At 41.5% G+C, this 19,070-nt stretch overlaps 1 protein-coding gene across 2 annotated transcripts in view; it reads right to left on the bottom strand.

Annotated features, from left to right (window-relative positions):
• Positions 1-19,070, bottom strand: part of CXADR (coxsackie virus and adenovirus receptor) — a 64,659-nt gene that overhangs the window by 19,084 nt on the left and 26,505 nt on the right. Inside the window, exons 2-7 of one of the 2 annotated variants that reach the window (XM_019528758.1) lie at positions 7,073-7,242; positions 5,504-5,708; positions 5,111-5,272; positions 3,024-3,146; positions 2,509-2,647; positions 1,916-2,102 (exon numbers count right to left, since the gene is read on the bottom strand). In XM_019528758.1, coding sequence (XP_019384303.1) covers positions 1,916-2,102; positions 2,509-2,647; positions 3,024-3,146; positions 5,111-5,272; positions 5,504-5,708; positions 7,073-7,242 — 986 coding nt within the window. Of the gene's footprint in view, positions 1-1,543; positions 2,103-2,508; positions 2,648-3,023; positions 3,147-5,110; positions 5,273-5,503; positions 5,709-7,072; positions 7,243-19,070 lie in introns of those variants that run through there. The other variant, XM_019528757.1, reaches the window with a different exon arrangement.

Genomic DNA, 19,070 nt, shown 5'->3' with positions numbered 1-19,070 from the left:
ATGTAGGCCCAGCACTCTTTCCTGCTTATGCAGGGGGTCGGACTCGATGATCTATTGAGGTCCCTTCCGACCCTGGCATCTATGAATCTATGAATCTATGGGCGGCAGCAATATGCTGACTGGGCTGCAGGTTGAGAACCTCTGCTGTAAATAGACCTGTGCCCATTCCTTAAGGCAGGAGTGCCAACCTCACCTTGTGCCCTGGAATGGATCTAGCCCACTGCGCTCTTTGCAGGCTAGATTTAGCCTTGGGCATATGATAGCAGCTCGTTCCTACCGAATGCCACATGACAGTGGCATCTCTAGCTCCAACATGGGGCACAGGATGCAGCTCTAGCTCTGGCCACATGCCCCATGCCAGAGCTGCCACCACTGACACCATTCTAGGTTGGAGCCATGTGCTCTGTGCTGTGGTGGCAGCTCTAGCTCCAGCGCAGGGTATATAGCAGGTCCAGCATGGGGCTAGTGGACGAACAAGTGGAGCCATGGCACTAGTGACAGGCAAAGCAGCTGAAGGGTGACTAGGGCTGTATCATCCCTCCTGCCACTGATCACATCTACTGGAGCCTAAGAGCCCTGGATTCTGTGACAGACTATGCCTCCCCCACTTCAAGTGGCCTGCTGGTAGCCAAGCAGGATAGAACAGTTCCACACAGAGCTGGCCTGTGGGATATACCTTGATACAAGGGACAGGAATAGCTGACCCGAAGTTTTGAAAGGTTAGGTTCTGTAACACATTTATAGTGCCTTTTTTAATGCCAGCAAATGAGGTTTAAGTTTCTTGGCATGACTGTAAGTTCTTGTTCCTTTACTAAACGTAGGATCTCAAAAAACATGCTATGTCTTCTGTTATAAATTTTACTTGTTGGAACTAATGAAATCAAGTGTATCAGTTTATTGCTTCAGTTCATTGCAACTGTCTGCCCCTGAATTAAGTTTCAGCACTTCAGAAAATGCTCCAAATCAAGTTAAAAGATTTTCACAGACTTTTTGTAAAATATTTATTTCATATTTCGGTCATTGTAGATTTCATAGAAGAGTGGCCCAAAGGAGTTAAAACATTTCAGTCACTCCAAACACAGTAAAGTCTCTAAAATGATAACAAACCTCTGCTGTACAGCTGGAATGTCTTATCACTTGTAAAAAAGAAAAATGCACTGCATTTTTTTTCTACTCAGAATCACACATTAGCCTAACAATATTTCTTCAGCACCCTAACTTAAATTTAATTATGGTCAGTGCTGGTATCTAGTTGGGAACATCAATGCTTTGTTAATATACTGTGGGCGCATCTACACGTGTGCATTTACTTCACAGTAACCAAAATTACCATGTAGTACGAGCATGTGTTTATACATGCATGCCCAAACTGCACAGTAAATATGATGACTTGCACTGATTTGAGCATAAATTTGATACCTGCGTGACACAGGTATCAAAATTTATGCCCTATTAGTTACTGTGCAGTAACTCATGTGTAGACACCTTACTGTGTAATAATGCTCTGTGTGTGGACTGACTCAGGACCAAACTTCAGTCCTGAGTCAGTCCACACACAGCGTTAATGGGTTTTAACGCCTGCACGTGTTGATGCCAGCCTATTCCTGCTTACTGCACATAAATTTAAGCCATCATAAATGCATGTGTAGACAAGCCCCTTATGTTTGAAATTTAAAAGGAAGGTTTGTGACTACCTTTGAAATTAAAAGGGAAGATTCAAATTAGCTTACTCATTTTCTACCTGGAAATTTTTGTGCTTTTTAAATGTAAGTAGAACAAGATAGGTTTCGTTAATACTTATAATGAATAAAAAGGACTAAAACTTAACCCTATTCTATACGATGGAGCCATCTTTACTTTGTGCTGGAATCATCACAGGGACAGCTCCCATTCTACTAAGATTAGGTGCAGCTACCTTTGGCGATGCAAAGTTTGAATTTTGTTCAGGGGTACGTTCAAAGTCTTCACTTGGAACTTGGCTATATGGAGTCTTGGTATATCCATCCATATTGGAAGGAGACATTGAACCCAGAGAAGAACGATTGCTGCCTACATAGCTGCGGGCTGTTGAAGTCCGACTCTTTGGAGGGGGAACATCTTCTCTGAAAAATAAAATTGCAAAGAGAAGTTGATTAACCAGGACTGCATTGGTGTTTTGACATGTTCTGTGAAGTTTCTCTAGTTGGCTTTTTCTATTCCAGCAAAAATCCCAATAAATATAGCACTCAACTTTTTACTTAAAAGCATATTTGTCACACTAGGAATCTCTGTTCAACCAAACAAAATATTTTGGAATATTACAGAATAGTGTATGGACAAACAATTACATTCATACTACATTAAAAATATATGGTTTTGGAAGTAGCTGTTACACTGAGTTAATGAACCAACTCAAATCAATGAAAAATGTTCAGCTCCCATAACGAGCATATTATTAATGAAAGGACAGAAATTACTTTTTAATTTTCAGAGATTACCACTCAGAGGCTTAAGACCATGAGTCATTACCTAATATCATGATGCACTTCTTTTTCATATTTCTTCTCTTTGTGCTTCTTACAGGCATACGATATGAAAAAAGCCAGTAAGCAGAGCCCCAGCAATGTTCCTATAATTGCTCCTGCAATTATGCCACCTACATTTACAGCTAGAACAGAGAAAAAGAAACGACTATGGTACTGGCCTTCAAAGGGTCAAATGAACAGATAAATCTCTTCTCCTACCTTTAAATAAAAGTAAGAACATTCATGGTTTCCTATGCCACAGAACTACTGAATAATACAAATGTGTTTCAATTAAATTGTAATTTTAAATTTGAATAATTCTTTATTTGTATGGAAAGCCACGTAAAAACCACTGACCTCCTTTCTCGAGCTCAAAGAATGTTCCATGCTCAAGTGAATGGCAACTATCTGTTCAACTGTGTATATCTTCTCTCCCCCCTTCAAATCATATAACAGAGTTATGCTAGTTCTTTAATAAACAAGTATGTGTAGTCAAATATTTCACAAGAAAATACTTACGAGGGGTAACATTCAGCACAAGAAAACATTCGTCTGTGCCAACTCTGTTGGAAACAATGCAACTGTATGTACCAGAGTTATCCTGAGAGGCATTTTTCACAGAAAGTTCTCCTGTGTTTTTATCTACAACATTGAAGGAGAAATTTGGATTAGCATTTTTCTTCTATTGTAATTAGCCAATATTCTCACAGGAGTTAACCCAAAGCATATATGAAATTATTTAAAAAACTTATCTACCTTACTTATGTTATGCTAATGAACCCCTGATCCAGTTCATAAAATCTTTACCTGGGTATCAGTAAAGCCTAGTAAAAGTAGATTTGAGGGTTTTATTTGCTATTGTTTCTTATCCAGTTAGTTCAGAGTAAATTGCCTTGTGCAACTGCATGAAAAGTAGACACTCTTCAACAGCTATATATTGACTATTCAGTTATGCATACTCTCTGGATTTGTTGGGGTGACCAATTTGCCCGACAGCGAGTTTTGTATTCACGTCATCATGCCCTAGAGAGTCTAATGGCTAGACCTAAAGAAGCTCTGGAGCCAAAAATTGAGATCAAGTGACTTATTTTTAGTTGAATAAATAAATGGCCTCCTTTCACAGATTTACAAGTTGGAAACCTGCTAAAGGCAGGTGCCTACACATCTCTCTCACTCAGAAAAAAGAGCTACTTAAAAAAAAAAAAAAAATCAGGCCAGAGAGCCTTCTCCTTACCCAATAGTTCAGATGGTTATAGCACTGACCCATAATCTAAGAAACCCAAATTCTCTCCATTTCCTTAGAGAAAACCCTAAGCATCAAGCTAGTGGCTATCTGAGTGGCAGCACTCCTGTCGAAGCTTCAGTTATAAGGAAACAATTTAAGACATATTGGGTGCATCTACACAAGCTATTAATTCAGTTCAATAAACTCTGGCACAGTTTGCACCCAAGTCAGTGGCTCCCAGGCACAGCATCTTCTCATGCACCCAGGACCACAGCAGTTTGAGCTGGTGGAGCAGCCCCAGGGGGTCAGCCCCAGGCTCCACATGGTGGGGCTAACTGGGTACGAGTGTGCCAAAACTACAGAAGCATAGGACTGACCCCCAAAGCCTGCTGCCAGCCCAGGGCTTCTCTACCCTGACTCATACTACTGCAGTCCCAGTCACCGTCCACAGTGACTCTGCCAAAAGATAGTACTATCAGGGGCACTACTATCTTCTGGCGGTTAATTTACTGTGCCATCATATCGGCATACGTATAGACAGTGATGCTTTACTGCAGAACTAATTAGTCAACTGCACAGTAAAGCACGTGTAGATGCGCACATGAAAGCAGAAGCAACTGTGAGGATGCCTCTGTAACCTACTGATTCCTTTTCAAATGTTAAAAGGGGTAGCAACAAAAGTAAGAATGAATTACTTAGTTTATAATTATTTTTATAGCCACATAATATACAATGAAATATTTCAAGGATGTTTACAATAGATATTGCTCTCCCTTTTGGCCAGCAATTCTGCCTTAAAGTGTCAGCCTTCTTTTAAGCAAGATGAAGCAACAGTAAAAGAATTTAACATCTGATAATACAAGTTTCAGATACGGTCAATTTGAGTCCGTTACTTCAAATTTTAATGTTCTATTTTGATTTAGTAAGCCAATAGTTTAAGCATTCCCCAAACTTGCTTGCAATCAAACACTACTACATTAGTCCTCCCCTAATTCACCATCTCCAAACTTCTTCGTTCACCATAGGTACTCACATTTTTAATAATGTCTAGGTACTTTTAGCCTGGAATTTACAATGAGCTTTCAGGGATACTGTTATATTTCTAGGAGTTCATTTTAATATGAAGTACAGACTACATAATGACTAGTTTTATAATAGTTACTTCTATTTCACTATAATTTACCAGTAAACTAAAATAGAATGTCTGTTGGCTTCTTTCATCTAATTCATATGCAAGTGTCAAGACTTTGCCTGTCTTATGTTAAAACTGGCAAGAAATATTTAGTGCTTCATGTTCAAACCATGAATAAGTCATGAATGCAAAACCACTACCCATCTTAAATATATTACTAAAATAAAAAATAGAAAAGATAAAGAATACTCAGTAAAGATGTAGCTGGAAGTTGTTCTGTGCCAGTGCCAACAAGTTTTCTCCAGCTGTAGGACAAGAGCGGGGAGCCTTCCTGTGCTGCACATTTTAGGGTCAGGTCATTTCCAATTTCCTGTGATCCTTCAACGTAGCACTTAGTTCTTGCTGGCTTTACTAATAGATAAAATTATATTTAATTAATATAAGAATCAAGTCAGGAACTGTGTTCAAGAATGAAATTTTTGATAAATTATTTAGCTGAATTTTTTGCGCTATCAAAACTAGTTTTTCAACTCAAAACAGAAGAAGTTGTATATAAAATATAAACCAACCAATATTATATGGGGGCGTTTTTTTTGAGGAGGGTGTGGGGAGGGAAGAAAGGGATGAAGAAAGATGTCTTACCAAGCACCGTCAATTGTATTTTTTGGCTCTGAACTCCAGGAGCCTTCTTTACTTTACACTGGTATGTGCCAGTGTCTGTTGACTTTAGATTTAGAATATCTAAGGAGGCATCACCAGATTTTGGATCAGGATTGGAAAACTGCATTCGTCCATGCATGCCTTCATAGTAGTTACTATAGACCCTGTCTACAGTGTACATAATTATCTAAAAGGAAGAAAAAAAAAACAAACAAATCTTCAAGCAGATCTGCAGATCAAATATTGGAAAATAATCTCAATTTATTTCTTCAAAAACTGGCCAGCCGTTACTTTTTTCATGGTTTTAAATAAACTCAGCCCAAAAAAAACATGCAGAAAAAACCCACATGACAATTTTTTTGGTGTGAAATGAAACATCTCCATTTCTAGAGCCACACATCTCACTGATGAACCAAGATTGGCTAATATCTTCTAGTTTTGAGAGAAAAACATCACACTATTTGTGCGCTACAAATCTCCATATTTATTTATTTATTACCTTTTTCCTCACCCTTCCCCCAGAAGGTTCATGAAGGCTTACAGTAAGAGAAAGTAAGTCAAAGAAGAAGATATTAAAATAAGAAGGCAGTACAACACTTAACTGCCCCCCACCCACGCAAAAAAACAGTGTGTGCCACTGCTGCTCTCCTGCCTCTTAAGGAGAACATCCTCCCAACCCACCTTCCCAACCTACATTCAATAACTTGGTAAAAAGAAAATAGAAATTCTTCCTACCTCTTTTCCCTTCCATTCCTACCTACTCTGGGGAGACCTCCCTCTAAGGACTTCCCTCTGTCTTTGCCCCCCTCAGAAGTGTCACAGCTGTCTACAAAACCTAGTCAGCTTCCCCCTCCCAAGGCAGCACATAATTCAATTGAAAAAAGAGAAAAAAATAGGAGATCGTCAAACACCCGCCATTACCCTCCCTCCTACCATTATCTTTGTCCATGCCAAAGTGTGTCCTTGAGCACTGATTATGCCAGGGGGACCTGCAGCCCCTTTTAAGCCCCCATTCCAGCTCGGATGGTCATGTGGTTTGCCTGCTCAGACACTCCGCCTGTTCCCTCTCCAGTTTCAGCCCCAGAGTGGGGAGGTCGGGAAGGTAGGGAAAGTCAGAAGCCTCCAAAGGGCTTCATCTAATATTCATCCCTTCAAAGGATAGGTTCTAAGGAGATTAGCATGTCATAAAACCAAAAGGTATTTATTTATTTATTTTTGTGGCAAATGAGGATTTGTTTCATTTAGGAGGGGACTATCTCCTGTCAACAAAATATGGAAAATAAACTTTATTCATCCCAGAACTGTTTAATTTTTAAAACTACTAGTCCATAGTAAGCAAGTACTTATCCTCATATTTTGAAACTCATACTCATATTTTTATTATGAAAAGTAAATACAAATCACCAATTTTATAACTGCTGATTCTTAAACAAGATCACGTTTCCCATCTTGAAATTCAAAAAAAGGTTTGATGTAGAAGGAAGGATTTAATTTATGAAGTTTTTTTCAAACTAGAAGTTAAATTGCATTTGAAAAGCTCTGTGTACTCACAGTTTGTTCATTCTTTTGATTATCTATTGGTATTAAAACCCATTCGATATCTAATGGGCCTTCATCTTCTTGTGAGAGTGTGAACATACATGGCAATGTAACTTTCTCTCCTTGAGCTTTTTCAATCATAGGCTGGTCAGTTGGAGTTATTTTTAAGCCATCTGTTACACCTAGAAAGAAAAGTGGTCGCGGAAACAAACCATTAAATATCTCATAATTCAACAACCAAAACCAAAACATAAATAAACATTCTGTTTTCACAATAAGGCTTACATTAGTTACAAGCCAAGAATTTCAAACAGGGATGCCTAAAGCCAAATTTCTAAACACTTCCACATCTAAATGTTATTCTAGTATCCAAAATACTGAGCACCCTGCAACTTCCACTGAAGTTAATGTGAATATTGGAAGCTCCACTTCACTGAAAGTTACCTTATTTCTGTAACAGCCTAACCTCAGAGAAACTGAATGATTAAATGTACAATACTGGAACTGTTGGCAAATAAACAATATTTTTTGCAGAGCCAATCTAACAAATGCTGTATAGTGTTGCTAAACTACAAAGCAAATTTTTAAACATTGTTAATAATTCAAACCAAAGGCAGCTAAGTAATTACTTGAAATGAGCACATAGTTACATCCTTTCCCATATCTTCAACTCCAACACATCATAGCTTTGTGCAAAAGTAAATGCAAAATGACTACATTCTTAATCCTGAAACATTTGACTAAACTTTTTCATTTGAATAACAAATGCACATCCACAATTTTAGTACCATAACTGCATAAAACATACCGCTACGGTTGGCTAACGCAGATGGGTATCAAGCTGCACTGTTGTATTAGTTGCAAGGCACACAATAGTGGTTTTTAAAGGACTGGTCAAGTTAAATCTTTTCCAAAAATGACTGACTTTTTAGATTTAATTTTTAGGTCAGCCTTTTCTGCTTGATTCTTTCGGGGGGGGGGGGGGGAACAGGATGGGGACAGAACACAACAGATTTGCATGCTTGCATATTAATCTTAATTTGCATGGCATGCCTAAAGAACAGCAAGATTCCAAGCCAGATTCTGTTCAATTTAATGTAAAACACAAATAAACACAAACAAAGAATCAATATGGAGCCAGGAATGGATTCCTATGCTGTGCTGGACCCTGCTGTTCCCTGGCACCATGCCAATTCCCTTGCCATGGACAGCCAGAAGGACCTAGCACTGGCTGCAAGTACAGCATTTTTACTTGTTACTCTGTTCTAAACAGTTTCTATTCCTCCTCTTCGAATCAAGAAAATATGGTAAATCTACAACATGTGTATTCATGTATTTTAATGAAGAGCCAGACCCAATGTGATGAGAAAGCTTACAAACTGAAGCACTTCTTCCAGTGTATACTGTGATACTCAATCAGGGTGTCATGAAACATTTTTTAAGGCTGCCATTCAATAGTAGTACTGTTACATGTGCAATCACCTACAGATGATGGAAAAGATAAAGCCAGAAAATTCAAAAAGGAATCCCTAGTGCCAGAAGCATTCCGACCTGCTGTGGTTTTTGTTGAGCTCTTTGCAACAGAGGAATTGTTCCTGTAGTCAAAAAAGAGTTGAAAGCTAAGGGTGCTCATGCACAAGCCTGGAGGCTGCTCCCACATGATGCAATTACAGCATGTTGCAGCAGATTCAATTAATCAAGCCTGCTGAAGCACTCCAACCAGCTTCCACATGCATCAGCATCCCCATGCTTCAAAATGGCAGCAGGCGTGCTTGTTTGACAAGCTTTAATTAAAGCACCCCCACTGCCAGTTTAAAGTGTGGGGACACTGATACACAAGACACTGCAGGCATTTTAATTACAGTGGCTCTCAGAGACACTCTAATTAAAGCTCCCTGCCTCAAAGCATGTGTAAGAAAGCCCTAAGAGTCTGCATTTTCCAAGGGGCACCCTGAGTCTAAAAAGGGTAAGAACCACTGGTGCAAACTATTAATTGAAATTTTGCAGGTCTAGAAATTGGAAATCAGTTGCTCTGTGACAGTATCTTACTAAAAGTCAATGTTAAATGACCAGAAGACTAAGGTGTAAAACGTTTTGCAATGATAAGTGCATATCTGATGTAAAATTTCCCTGGTGATTCCTAAAAAGGGACAACTCTGATACAAATCATGCCTTTAGGAACATGTGTTGGGATTAAACTTCAGTCTTGTTCCAAAAAACTGAATAGTGTCACATTCAAATGATACTTTAAACAGAGTAAGAGCTTCAGAGGAAGCACATACTTTGGATGAGAACCACTGAGATTTTAGAAGTACCAGAATACTGAAGATAACTTAATTTTACTATATTATTACACAGATGAACAACTCCAATAAGAATTTCACCTCTAACATCTCTATTTGACAAAGCAAGTTGTTGCTTATAAAAGTTTATTCCTCTGTCAATCTGTTTATGACAGAGGTAGTCAACTTGCAGCATGCATATCAAGTTGCCTGGGCAGCCTCTGCACGTGGCAGAAGTCAGGATCAAAGAGGGGACAAGCAACATGGTGGCAGACAGGACAGGAAGCAGAAAAAAGCAACAGATGAGGCAGAGAGCACAGAAAAGGAAGCACAAGGCAGAGCAGCAGATTGGACATGGAAAGGAGATCAGGGTAGCACTTAAGTAGGATGCAGGGCTAATTTGTGGCATACCTGCCCAACATGCTAACAGACATTACAATAAAAGGCAGGATGGGATCTGATGATAGACCCCAACAACTGTGTTTCCTGCCATGCCAAAAGGAAGTGAGTGCAATTGTGAGCTCCTATACCAGATCCCATTGCACCATATTGCTGGCTCAGGGGAAGCTTTATCCTGGGTTCCCCCTGCACCAGCAGGTAGCAAGCTTGACTCCCAGCTGGGGGAGCATACCATGCACTTCTGTGGCTGGGAGCCCCATCAGCAGATCAGCCCCAAGTCTGGGAACTGTACCATGTCCTTCCCAACTGGGAACAAAGCTTGCTATATGCCTGGGCATGATGCACTACTCTGGCTGGAAGCCAACTGACCAGGACCCCCAGCCTCTGGAGCACACTGCAGTCTTGAAAGGTTCCTGCTTTCTCTAGAGGTGGGGCACTGGCCACACAACCAATTAAAAGCATAGTAGGAACCAGCCACAAAGTTACTACATTTATTTTATGCAGTAATTTTGTGACTTATGCCTAGTTTTTATCACACCATTGATTGACTGAACATGTGGCCAGGTCAATACTTAAAACATGATTAACCAGTTAATCATGTCTTAAGTGGAAAGTCTGTCTGGAACTTATGATACCACTTTGCCCTGCCTTCTGCTAACTTCACACTAACACAGCAAATTGCCCTGCCCTATCCAGTGTCAACACCATCTGAGGGTCATGGGGCTGGGCTGTGGGCTGGACTGGTTCCACAGACCAGTCTCACACACCAGAGCCAATGCATAAGACCAGTCCAGTGCATAAAGTGTGGATCTATACATACACTGACCCCAATCCTGGACTTTAGTGCTGAGCCCACATGGGCCACATGCTGCATAAGATGACTGCGCTGGACCAGCCCTGTGCTGGCTCTGCCGCAGGCACATGGTCTGTGGGTCCAACAGTGCACAGGGCCAGTCCAATGTGGGTGCTGCATGTGGGCCCTGGAGTGGCCCCCCGTGCCATGTGCAGTAACTGCAGCACTGGGCTCAGCCCGGTATGCTGCAAGCCATGTGCACCAAATAGGCTCCACGTGCCACATGCAGGCTTGGGGCTTGTGCATGTGACACGTGGGGCTCTTCCAAAACCAACAGGCCAGATCTGGCCCATGAATTTTATTTTTGACACCTATGCCCTAAACCCACCTCCAATTATTTCACAGCTGTCATACTGGTAACCTGTGAGTGCTTAAAACACAGATCTGGCATTAAACTTTCCTACTGCCCTGTGATGGGGGAGACTAAGGGGTTTGCACGCTGCTAGCACAGCCAGGGAGAAGGAGGAGGTGAGGTGCCCCTGGCATAGCCCATGGGAGTGGGGATGGAGCCTGTGCATCATGCACCTTCCAGCCACAAAGTCAGACAGTCCTGAGTTAATAACCAATTCTGAATAAACATTTCAATTTCTGAGAGAGAAAAGCAAACAGAACATGACAAGATTTTAAATAGTATTTTTTCTTTGACATGACACAACAATCAACAGTTTAGTAAGAGGTCATACAATACAGAAACTCAATTTAAACATTTTTCCTGAAAACTAGCTTCCAGCTAAACAATGCCAGTCAGTGCAAGAATATATCTTTACCAAAGTACATTTGCTTGGATAAACAATGACTTAGTATGGTTTGAAGCACCATACAATCGCCGGGCCAAATCTTGTTAGCACTGTTTTTTTTTCTGGAATTGGGGTTAATCAAGTACAAATAACATTTATTAATTAGGATTTCTGCCCACTGTGGGATGGGCCAAACTCCCAATTTGATCAAGATCAGAATATTCCTTATTACAGAAAAAACACTTGCAGGTACACAGCCAACAGCCACAAGTCTAACAGGCATTCAAGGGATTCTAGGAGGAACAGTGAAATATGCTAAGTTACTATTGCATTTTTAGTTAAAACATAATAAAGGAAAGTCTATGTGTGAAGAAAATACTTTAAAAATACATTTAGCTGTATCCTAACAAGTTTTTACAACTCTTGTCAAATGAATCTAGACTAATTGTCTTGGTTAGACTATGGTTTTTAGGAAGCAGATTAGCAAACAGATCCTCTCTAAATTAAACTACTGAGGATGTCCCAATTTTCTTCTTTCTCCACAGTGAAAAAGAACAAAGCGATATCTTCAAGTCCATTGAGCAACAACTAAAAAGAAAATGTATAACCATGTAACCACAAGGCAAGGGTTTGGAACAGGCTCCCCCCAGAAGTGGTAGTCATCCACCCTGGCAACCTTCAAAAAACGTCTTAATACCGATCTTGTTGGGATCATTTGATCCCAACAGTCTTTCCTGCCAACGTGCAAGGGGGCTGGACCCGATGATCTGCAAGGTTCCTTCCAGCCCCTAACAACTACGAAAGTATGAAACTTCTTGTAACTATGCCTCTTCTCCCTCTGGGGGAAAAAAAAAAAATCAAGTAATATTCCTCAAAGAAATTTGGAATTCAGGTTACACTTAGAAGTACAAAACATATGACGGTGAAGAAATTATAATGAATAGAATGAAACAACCTTTACCTCTGCCCTACAGTGACACCATACTAACAGACAAAAATAGTGGTTACTGGATTTTTAATTCCATATTAGAGGACTACTTTTTAAAAGATGTTAATTTTTGTGACAAGTTTTGTTTTAGTGGTGAGGGGAGGCAGTTGAGGGCAAAGACATGTTTTGGATGGGAAACATATTAAGAGAGGTGTTATTCCTAAAAGGATAAATAAAAAAGAAACATTGGCTTTCTCTTTAAAACCAACTTGCAGGTATTTGAAGCCTTATCTGCATCCCACTCAGTCCTCTCTGCTCCAGATTTAATAATCCCACATCTTTCAAGCCTTTCCTTGTAAACCAAGTTTCCCAGGCCTCTAATCCAGGGGTCAGCAACCCCCTGGCATGCATGCCAGAGCATGGTAAATGAGGCCATTTTGCTCAGTGCACCACAGTCAACCTAGGCTCTGGGCAGCTGCTGCTGGCCACAGAACCTGGGATGCTTGTAGCAGGTGGCTAGGAGGCCACAAGCAGCCCATGCTCTCTGACAAGCAGGGCCCAGGCTGGCTGTGGCAGGCAACCGGGAGGCTGGAAATAGCTGCACCAGGCTCCAGACCCCTGGACAGGCTCCATGGCAGCAGCAAGCCCGTCTCTGGGCGGATGGCGGGGAGGGTCTGGGGCAGCGGACCTCTATCTGCTTGGAGGTGCACCTGCACTTTGCTGCAAGCAACAAGGATCAGGCCCCTCACGGCTCCTCTGCCATCTGTCCCTGGCATGCCAAGTTGAGCTGTGGGTTGACTTGCAGTGTTTTTGGCACAGTGGCCAAAAACATTGCCAACCCCTGCTCTATAATCATGTTTGTTGTACTCTGCTGGATTCTTAATTGCTGACATCTTTCTGAAGTGAGAGGCCCAAAATTGTTCAGATTCGCCTAGCTGGAGGCTCACCAGTGCCAAATAGAGAAGAAGAATCAGTTTCCTTGGTTTTCAAGTGATGCTTCTATTAAATACAGTATGCTATTGGTCTTTTTTTTTTTTTTTTTTTTTTGCAACAAGAGCACTCTTGGCTCATATTCAGCTTCTGGGCTACTATAAACCCGAGGTCCTTTTCTGCAGTATTGTAACCTAGCCAGTCATTTTCTAGTCAACTTATCAAGATAATTCTGTATCTTAATCCTACCCACCAGATGAAATTCTACCCAACAGGTGCCTTCTGATGTTAAGTGTGCATTCAATTCCATCCTGCAAATCATTAGAGAAGATAATAAAAAATACTAAATCAAGGACTGACCCTAGGGGAAACTTTTCTTGATACCTCCTCCTGACCAGACATTGGGCATGATGATCCAATTAGGTGTCTACTGTCAGGAACCCACAGTAGTTGGGTGGTTAGTGAAGTACCACACTTATGTGGTGCCATGAGTCAGGTCTGCTGATACAGGGGTAATGCCTGTGTATACTAATGTGAACCAGAGTTGGATTTGCTATATGGTCTATGGATAGTTAAAGATAAAATGCAAGTCATTCTCTCATTTGTATGAGCTATGGTATTTTTATATTGCCGAGAAAGAGTAACGATTAAGGATTCACATCCAAAATAGCTGTACTTAACGACTGGCCAGACTGACCCTTGAGGACTTGGTCCATGGTCCAAGACACATGTGCACAGCCCTTACAGACAATGGCAAATTTATGTTTTAGAAAGTCTCTAACAAGAATGACACCTGCAAACAAACTATTCAAAGACAGACATTTCTCACAGTTAGAGAAAAATCAGCGAAGGACTAAAATTCTCTCTCTGATACTGATTTAGGCTAAAAGGATGTAAGCATTAATTTGACAAGTGTGATTCCCATCAGATGTCCACTGGAAGCAAGACATTTAGAAAGCACATATTCATCATATAAGATCCAAAGAGAGCAACATAAATGACAAGATAAGACATCGTACTTAAGCGAGTAGTTTTTTCTGAACAGAAAAATGGCGTCTAGTTTCTGAGGCGTTGGATTCTTTAGTCCCCCAGGTCTTAGCTGAGCAACGCACGCTAACTGTAGCAAAAACTCTGACTGGCTCGGAAATAGAAGATGGAGGGGTAAAACCAAATTATACCTCTTACCCCTGTCTGCAACATACAGTTACAGAAGCTGTCGTATAATTTACCATCCATATGAAGTGTGACTTCAGAGTATTTGACCGAAAAGGCTGGCCTCTTCTTTGGAGGAGAGCTCGTTTCTGAGCACATGCCAGATGCGTGCGAGTCTTAAGATGGCAAAATCTCCTCTGCTAAGAGCTGGCAAGACAAAGCTGATAAAGCTGAGGCACAGTAGGCCAAGGAGTTGTCCCCTTGGGAAATCTCAGTCTGTTTTCAGTGGTCAAGCAACAGATGGCAGAGAGGGGCTCAGGGCTGAAGGACACTCTTGAAAGCCATGGGAACGTTCTGGATTCTCTCTCAAAGGTGCAGCTGACAATCCAGGGCATATCCACCTTTCTTTCACCTAGACTGCATTTCCTTAGTTAATTAATAAGAACGACAAGGGAAACAGTGTGAAAAGCCTTGCCGAAATTAAGATACCACCCAATCCACAGAGCTAATCACCTCATCATAGAAGGAAAGCAGGCTGGTCAGGCACGCTGCCTACAAATGTTGATGTGACATGATTTCAGTATATAAGACTAAAGAATGAATCTCTGAAAGAGTCATAAAGAAGTGACAAAGTAATTTATAGAAAACAACTTGACCAACACATGAGCTTCATGCAACAGCTCAGGACAATATAAAAGAGAATGTCAAGCTTTCCTGCATTGCATACTAAGCCATCATGCGCACATTATGACAGATGGCATCATGACAATGTTTCTTATCAGATACGCTTGTACAAAATCATCCCACCTCTGTAAGGAAACAGTTTGCCTGTTACAAGACTTCATTTCTCTAACACAGTCCCATGGCGCTTCAGTTCCTAAAACAACCAGACATGCTGTGCTTTTAGGTCTCTGATGTGAGCTCCTCATCCCAACAGGGAGTTTTCCTTTAAAAACTGAGAGAGAAAGGGCAGCCCTTTGTACACATTGGATTAAGGCATCTACCAAATCACAGTGGATCAAACCAATACAGTAATTGTCTCCCATCTCTGAGTGCCTCCCCAGAGTAAGCTTCTTGACTGCAAACACCTAAGGGGAATAAAAGTACAGGCAATCATAAGGCCCAGACTACTGTAGTCGTGATGCTTGACCTTGAAGAGATCTGAACTATTCCTTAAGGACAGAGGTGTCAAACATGTGGCCCACAGATCAGATCTGGCCTGTTCAGCTTCTTTATCCAGCCCATGAGGCTACCAGAGGGCACTAAGAGTTGGGAGGCATGACTTGCTCCCAAATCCAGGACCACTTGGCCCCGCTGGGGTGGTTTGCCACTGCTGCCCCCTGACTTGCTCCCCTGGGCCCACCACTGCCTCTGGACCCCTTGCCACTGCCACCGTAGTGGCCACAGTAACATTCCTCAAGTTCCAGGATGCATCTGGGCCACAAGGAGCCCAGTGGTCTAGATCTGGCCTGGTGCCCAGGTAAGTTTGGCACCCCTTGATAAACCTGGGTTCACTGGATTCCACTGCTTTAGCCAGGCAGGAAGCAGAACACAGGTTGAATGAGGGAGTCTGGAGAGCCACTGAGATGTGTGCACAGGGCACCCCCTGGCTATCCAGCATCAGCACTGCAAACTCTGCTCTTCAACAGCTCAAAGGGTCTAGGTAAGTTCTTTGAGTTTTTTTGTTTTTTTAACCAGGAAAAAAACCCAGGGGAATTTTCCTGGGATTGTCTGAATATATGTACACTGCTTAAGTGGGGATATTTTCCTACCCCTTGTTGTCCAAGATACATAGTCATTACTGAGGTACTCTTGTTAATGGCTATCAAGAGGCTGAACAAAATACCATTGTACAAGTAATGGTCCTGACTCACTACAAACCATAAGTATTTCCTATGGGAAGGTCAGATTGTTATATAAAAATATGCAGCCTTAAGGTTAAGTGATACGAAGTAGTCCCTCTCCTAAAAAGATGGTACAATGATGGCTAGGGGTGTACCGGTAGAGATTTTGGGGGCCAATACTGATAGCTGATACTGATCCGATTTCCAATTCAGCTGCCTCCAGGTGGTAAGTCCATTGTGGTGGAAGGGGAAGGTGGACGGAAGCGGCAGGGAGGTGCAGATCCATGCCCCCCGCAGTGAAGGAGGGGGCAGGGATAGTTGCTGCCCAGCGGGGGGGGGAAAGAGGGGCAGGACGGTGGCACAGCTTGTCAGGTGGGGGCAGCTCCCATTGCTGCTTGCACCCCGGGAGGGCAGGCAGGAGCATGCACCCCCAGATGTGCATGGCGTGGGGTGGGCTGCATCTGTGGGGTGGAGCCAAAGCCAGCGCTGCGTGGGGCCTGAGCGGGCTCCAACAGCATTGGGAGGAGTCTGCAGCCACCCCAAATTTCACCACAGCTCTGCTCCCAGCCCTACCCCGACTTACCAGCTGGAGGCAGCTCTCCACATTGCCAGCTCTGCTCCACGCTACACTACAGCTGAGCACCGCATGGGCATTTATTGGCCAAATTATTGGCCCCATCAGGCCAGTATAAACAATTTTCTTTATATCAGTACTGATCCAATATTGGACCAATATATCGGTGCACCTCTAATGACAGCTAATGCAGCAATCTTGAACATCAGTTTGTAAATGAGTGCTGAGCTTCTTTAAGTCCAAGATGAAGTGCAATCCTTCGTTCCTCTTAAGGATCAGAGCATAAACTTTGTACAAGCTTTTTTCCTGCAGAGGCACTCCTTTATGACATCAGCTAGAAAGAAAGAAATCACCTGGCTAAAGCGGGTGAAAGGACAGAAGGGAAGGGGAAAATGAGGTTGGGAAGTAAGCTAAACTAAATCAAACCCTAGGGCTGGACTAGATGACTCCTTTCCAGCCCTACTTCTCTACGATTTCCATGATAAAAAAAGCTGGCAGATCTACCATTAGGTTCCTACCCCTGGAAGTACCACACTTGCTTCAGACAAAGCAAAAAGGTCCATGAAATCTGGGCGGTTTCAGACAAAACACTTCACGTTCAAACACCTTCAGAAAATTCACTGTAAGCACTTAGTCATAATACTACTGTCCAATTTCTGGAGACAAGATCTAATATTTGGGAAGAGCACCTAGAAAGTCAGAATATCATTATGAATTTTGAAGAACACAGGAACACTTCTCTCTTTTGTAAATCATCTTTCATTCAAAATATTTCTAAGGCTAACATTTTATATTGGAAGAATTAATTATTTTGTCTCTTCATTTTATTTTACAGTTTGTCTCATCAAGTGTGCAGGACATTTAAAAAAGTATTTACTTAGGTGCATAAATCCTACTGATTTTTTAGGAAGACATCTATTATTGAAACTATGACCAGCAAACCAAATCCATTTATTCCTGAAGAGTCAGGGAACACATACAAGGCAGCACATAAGAGAAAAAGGCAGCAACTAAGGGAATAATCAAAACAAAATAGCAAAGATGTAGCAGGGGAAAAACAGAAAAACCTGTTCTAACTTTAAAAACCCTAAACAAAAAAAAAAAACAAACCTCAGTATTAGTAAGAACATATGATAAAGTAGAGATGACCAGTCCAAAAAGAAAAAAAGAAAATGGGAAAAGTTAACATGAGACAAAATGTGAAACCAATAAAGGGGGAAAAAAAATACAAGTATGGCCTATTTAAGTAAGACAAAAGTAAATTAATGCCATGGTCGTAAATCCCTGCATTTCTCTGGAAAATATCCAACTTAAATTTGGTAAATTTGGTGTGACAAAGATTAAAACAAATGTCACAATATTGCTATGTATCTAGGTAAGATAGTTGTTTAATTACCAAGCTTAAAAATTAAGAACTCAATAGGCAACAGTTTAGGTCTTAGTTGTCAAAAAAGCTTCCCAATTTACCCATAACTGATTTGTGCTACAAATGCTATCTATTTCTGAAAGTCTTAAACAACAGAGTAACTTTCGGCATACTGTTGGTGACTTATAGAATTGCAATGTCAGGAGTAATACAATAAAATCTCTTTTGTGCAGTAATAGTTTTAAATTGCTTTTCAATGTGAAACAGAGCAGAAGAACCACTAATCTTGTAAATCAGATATGGCTTAAGGCAATTCATAGAAAGCATTACTGCACAAATATTGTACAACGTAGAAAGCAAAGGAAGCTGTATTTTGTGCCTGTACAGGAATCCAGTGATTGAGCTTTCTGTTAAACTTAAAGACTAAGAAATCTAATCATATGACCATAATGAAAAAGGGACACCTAACTGCCTACATGATGCAATTAAAATATTCAATGGGGATATAAAATCATTCTCATAAAAAACACCAACACAAAATTGTAAATGACCTGGTGAGGGGGCTGCAGGTGTTCAACCACCTGGGCGACAGCGATCATCGCCTGCTGGAATTCACCATCCAGTGCAAGGTGGCAAAGGCCTACAGCAAGGCAGCAGCCCTAAATTTCAGGAGGGCGGGCTTCAATGAGCTAAGGAGAACAGTCGGGGAGGCACTGAGTTCCCGGAGGAGAGCGGAGCCAGGTGTCCAAGAAGAGTGGTCACTCCTTAAGGAGATAATCCTCCAAGCCCAAAGGGAGGTAATCCCAACATGGATCAAAGGGGGCAGGAGGGTGCAAAAGCCCCCATGGCTCACCAAAAGCATCTGGGAATGTCTCCTAGCTAAAAGGGAGGCGCACACCCAATCGAAGGGAGGGGCCATCACCAGGGAGGATTATACTGCGGTTG

Source organism: Crocodylus porosus, unplaced genomic scaffold, assembly GCF_001723895.1.
Source record: "Crocodylus porosus isolate Cpor-Errol unplaced genomic scaffold, CroPor_comp1, whole genome shotgun sequence".
NCBI lineage: Eukaryota > Metazoa > Chordata > Crocodylia > Crocodylidae > Crocodylus > Crocodylus porosus.
This window is presented reverse-complemented; position numbering and strand designations above follow the sequence as displayed.